This window comes from Rhagoletis pomonella, unplaced genomic scaffold, assembly GCF_013731165.1.
Source record: "Rhagoletis pomonella isolate Grant_MI unplaced genomic scaffold, Rhpom_1.0 Rhpom_scaffold_02386, whole genome shotgun sequence".
In the NCBI taxonomy this organism is placed as follows: Eukaryota; Metazoa; Arthropoda; class Insecta; order Diptera; family Tephritidae; genus Rhagoletis; species Rhagoletis pomonella.
Window position 1 is genome coordinate 1 of NW_023460940.1, and position 4,131 is coordinate 4,131.

At 51.3% G+C, this 4,131-nt stretch overlaps 1 protein-coding gene across 1 annotated transcript; it reads right to left on the bottom strand.

Moving 5' to 3' along the window:
• Nucleotides 1-2,241: 2,241 nt before the first annotated feature.
• LOC118753365 lies at nucleotides 2,242-3,541 on the bottom strand (the record flags this gene model as incomplete). Its single annotated transcript, XM_036488241.1, has 3 exons — nucleotides 3,285-3,541; nucleotides 2,347-2,791; nucleotides 2,242-2,313 (listed from the first exon to the last, which is right to left on the bottom strand). Coding segments are annotated over exons 1-3 (774 nt in total), but the record flags the coding sequence as incomplete, so codon positions are not given.
• Between the last annotated feature and the right edge of the window lie 590 nt (nucleotides 3,542-4,131).

Here is a 4,131-nt window from a genome sequence, read left to right on the forward strand (position 1 = left end):
CGAAAATTCTCTCCCAAAGAGATGAAAAAGCAAAAAAGTAAACGAACGGGCAATTAGCCATTACTTGCAAAAACCGGAAGAAGAAGACACACCAGCTGACTTTGTTTATGTTTTATTTGTAAACAAACTGAAATTCATGTTGCCTCCATAAAAGAAAAAAGGAAATTGAACGTTCAATGTTCGCCAGGAACATTTCTTGAAGTAAAAACTAGTTGGCGCTATCATAAAGTCACATAGCAGGCAGCCAAAAAGCATATAAATACCAAAACTCGGAAAATGCAATTTTGTTTGTTTACAAAAATTGCAACCATATGTTTTGTGATGTTGTTGTTGTTGTTGTAGCGGCACTACTAAGCCCCGCCTTTTTCGGGTCTACGTTCAATCATTGTCGTCAAGCTCAACTAACGGGAGGCCCAGGAAACGAGCTGTTTCGATGGGTTCGGACCAGAGGGAGAGGGGTTAGTTGAGTCGGATTGAGCTGGCACGTAAAGAGGTGGTTGGTGTCGTGGGGGGGGACTCTCCACATACCGGGCACTCATTGGGGATATTGGAGTCGAGTCTGGACAGGTAGTTGTTAAGGCGGCTACAGTATCCAGACCATAATTGAGCCAGGGTAACGCGGGTCTCTCGTGGCAGTAGAAGCTCCGTCTCTTCTACAGGTGCTGATTGGGCTCGTATTACGGCATTCATAGGCCGAGAGTCGAGGTAGGTAGTGACTGACTCTTTATGAATGTCGTTGATGGCTCGTCTGTATGTCGTCGGGTCCAATGGTTGGTCTACGTACTGTTGGACTGCGTCCTTATACACGAATACGTGCCCCCTGGCGTGCCTGGGCGGAGGCTCCTCCTGAAGCAACGGTCTGTTAGGGTGTTCACTTCTGTGACACCCCACCAGAAATTGCTTACAGAGCATTTTGTTGTGTTCCCTAACGGGGAGCACTTGGGCCTCGCTGTGCAGGTGGTGCTCAGGCGTCATCAGAAGGCACCCAGTCGCTGTCCGGAGTGCGGCGTTCTGACAAGTCTGTAGCTTCGTCCACTGCGTCCAACTAGTCCCCGGCGTCCAAACTGGCGCAGCATAGTTTAAAACCGGCCGGCCAATTGCCTTGTATGTTGCCAGCAACGTTTCTTTGCACCAAGTGCTGCCGGCGAGCGACTTGAGGACCTTGTTGCGGCTCTGTACTGTATTGACAATTGCGGTTGTGTGCGTGGAGTAGGAAAGCAGGCTATCGAAGGTGACCCCTAAGATTTTCGAACGCCAAAATCGAGCAGTCGTCAGCGTATGAGATCAGGGAAACTCCCTCAGGTGGTTGAGGAAGTTTTGAGATGTAGAAGTTAAATAGTAAGGGGGAGAGAACACCACCTTGTGGAACCCCTTGTTTAATCCTTCTTGGTTTCGAGGTTTGATCTCGGAAGATTACTGACGACTGTCGACCACTCAAATAATTCGCCGACCATCGCTTCAGTCCCTGTGGGAGTGAGGAGGCCTCGATGTCTTCTAGTAGCGTGGAATGACAGACGGTGTCAAACGCCTTTGACAAGTCCAGCGCTACTAGGACCGTTCTCTCACAGGGGCGGTTTCGATTTAGGCCACGAGTTATTTGTGTGTTTATGGCGTTAAGTGATGTTATTGTGCTGTGCACTTTACGGAATCCGTGCTGGTGCTTAGTTGGGGTCAGGTGGCAGAAAAGTATGGGAGTAGTAGGGCCTCAAGCATCTTCGCGACCGGGGAAAGGAGCGTTATCGGGCGATAAGAGTCTCTTTTGTTGGGGGGCTTCCCCCGTTTCAGCAGTGGGACCACTCTCCCTGATTTCCACACATCAGGAATGGTGAGAGTGGCCATGGACAGGTTGAGGACCTCCGTTAGGTAAGCTACTCCCTTAGGCCCTAAATGTTTTAGCATCAGCATACAGACTCCGTCGGGTCCAATGGCTTTGGAGGCTTTCGCCTTCCCGATGGCCCCCTTCACTTCACAGCTGGTGAAAACAAGTGGTGCACTGTTTTTTGGCAGCTTGTGCAGCCTCCTGGTCACTCGGCGTTTGGCCCTGTCTACCGAAGGGTGCAGAGTGAATTGCTTACTAAAGTAGGCTGCGCATTTCTTCGGGTCCGACGAAGCGCGACCTTCGAAAGAGATTTCCACTCTGTCATCACGCTTCGTTAAGTTGGACAGGGACCTCACGGTTGACCAGAGCTTACTCACACCAGATGTGAAGTTACAGGCCCTCAAGTGCTCCTCCCACTTTTTCCGCTTATGCTGATTTACCAGTTGCCGAATCTCCAAATTAAGGTCCCTCAGACGGGGGTCCCCGGGGTCGACCTGGCGTAGGTGTTCACGCTCTTTTGCTAGTACAGCTGCTTCGGCCGGGAAATTTGGGCGGACTTCCGCGATGCGTCCGGACGGAATGAAGCGAGCCGCTGCGGCAGTGACTACCCTGCGGAACTGGCGTTCGCCAGTGTGTATGTTTGTGGGTGTGGGAAGGGCGGCGAAGCTGCTCTCGGTGACTTCCGCGAAACCGTCCCAATCAACTTTGTTGAAGTTGGTGTAGGTTCGGTGGTCCGCGGGAGCAAAGTCGGTGGGCTTATTGATCGAGATGACTATGGGTAGATGGTCTGATGCTAGTGTTAGCAGAGGTCGCCATGAGATGCTATTGATCAAACCAGCGCTAGCAATTTTTAGGTCTGGCGAGCTGCTGCAGCTACCCATAATCCTGGTGGGGGCGTCATCGTTGATGGTGCAGAATGTCGAATCGTCTATCTGCTCAGCCAAAAGGTTTCCCCTACTATCATTGGCCAGGCTTGAGTGCCATAGATCGTGGTGCGCGTTGAAGTCACCTACTACCATTCGGTTTTCACCTCTGAGTAGCGCACCTATGTCAGGGTGATATCCTGCCGGGCAGCAGGTGACAGGGGGTATATAAACGTTGATTTCGAGCTCGACATCGCCTGACCGGACAGCTATGCCCTGACATTCTAGGGTGGTGTCCCTCGGGTCGATGTCTTCTTCGATAAGCCGATACTGCACTGTGTGGTGTAAGATGAACGCTAGTCCGCCACCATTATCTCGCTCGCGATCTTTACGGAGCACATAGTAGGCGGCGCAACCCAATAGAATTGAGTTGCTGTGCAACTTCGTTTCTTGGACCGCAGCTATCAATATGCCATGCCGACCCATAAAGACTACTATCTGCTCAATCTTGCTCTGGAGTCCGTTGCAGTTGAGTTGTAGGAGTTTCGTATGCCTTGGGAGGCTGGTCGCGATACGGGGGGTGAGGGACGAGTGAGGTCTACCTTGGGCCTGTTGCATCTGACGCGCTTGCTGTTGCTGCCTGTTGGTAGGTGGCTGCAATGGGGGCGCTGTTGTCTGCGTCAGTGGCGCTCTGCAGCATGGGGCGCTGTAGTTCGCAGTCCATTCGGTTGGGAGGTTTGCTGCTGCCCAGAGGAGCTTCTCGGAGCCGTGCAGGCTCTTCGGGTGTTGGGTGCGTTGCGCGAGCGGGTAGCCGTGGAGGCTGATTGTGCCGTTTGGCTTGAGTAGCAGGGAGCCACATAGCTTGTGGTCCACTCCCGGTGAGACCTAAGACCAGAGCAGGTTCTTAGGTGACTCCATCCGTTGCATGAGTTGCACCTAACCGAAGTGGAGTTTGGATGGAGTCGATTCTGGCAAACACAGCAGAAATACGTTTCTGGTCCGGGGTTGGGCTCTACGCCCGCCCGGAGAAGAAGGATAATAATAATATCCCAACGGTTTTTACCCTCCATTCCCGCCCATCCGCACGAGGGGCGCAGTCCGCATGACGTACGGAACCAGTATTTTCAATTTTTGCGCCGAGTCACGATAGGCAGGAGTTTGTTAAGTGTCGAGATCTAAAACTGTTCAGCTACAGAACTTAATTCATCAGCCGATTTTATGTCTATATTTTAATGATTCAATTATTGAGAGAGGACAGTATCGATTTCTTAATGCTGAAAAGCGTATCTGATATATCAAACGTGCCGGAATGAGAGTTAAAATCCTGGCATAAGCAACGGAGTGGGTCGTGCAATTCAAAATTAGTTTTACAAGCTTTCAGAAATAGGGTGCAAAAGTGTCTTGATACCCGGGAGGGAACATTAAGGCTAACTTCGCCAAGAAGAAGCG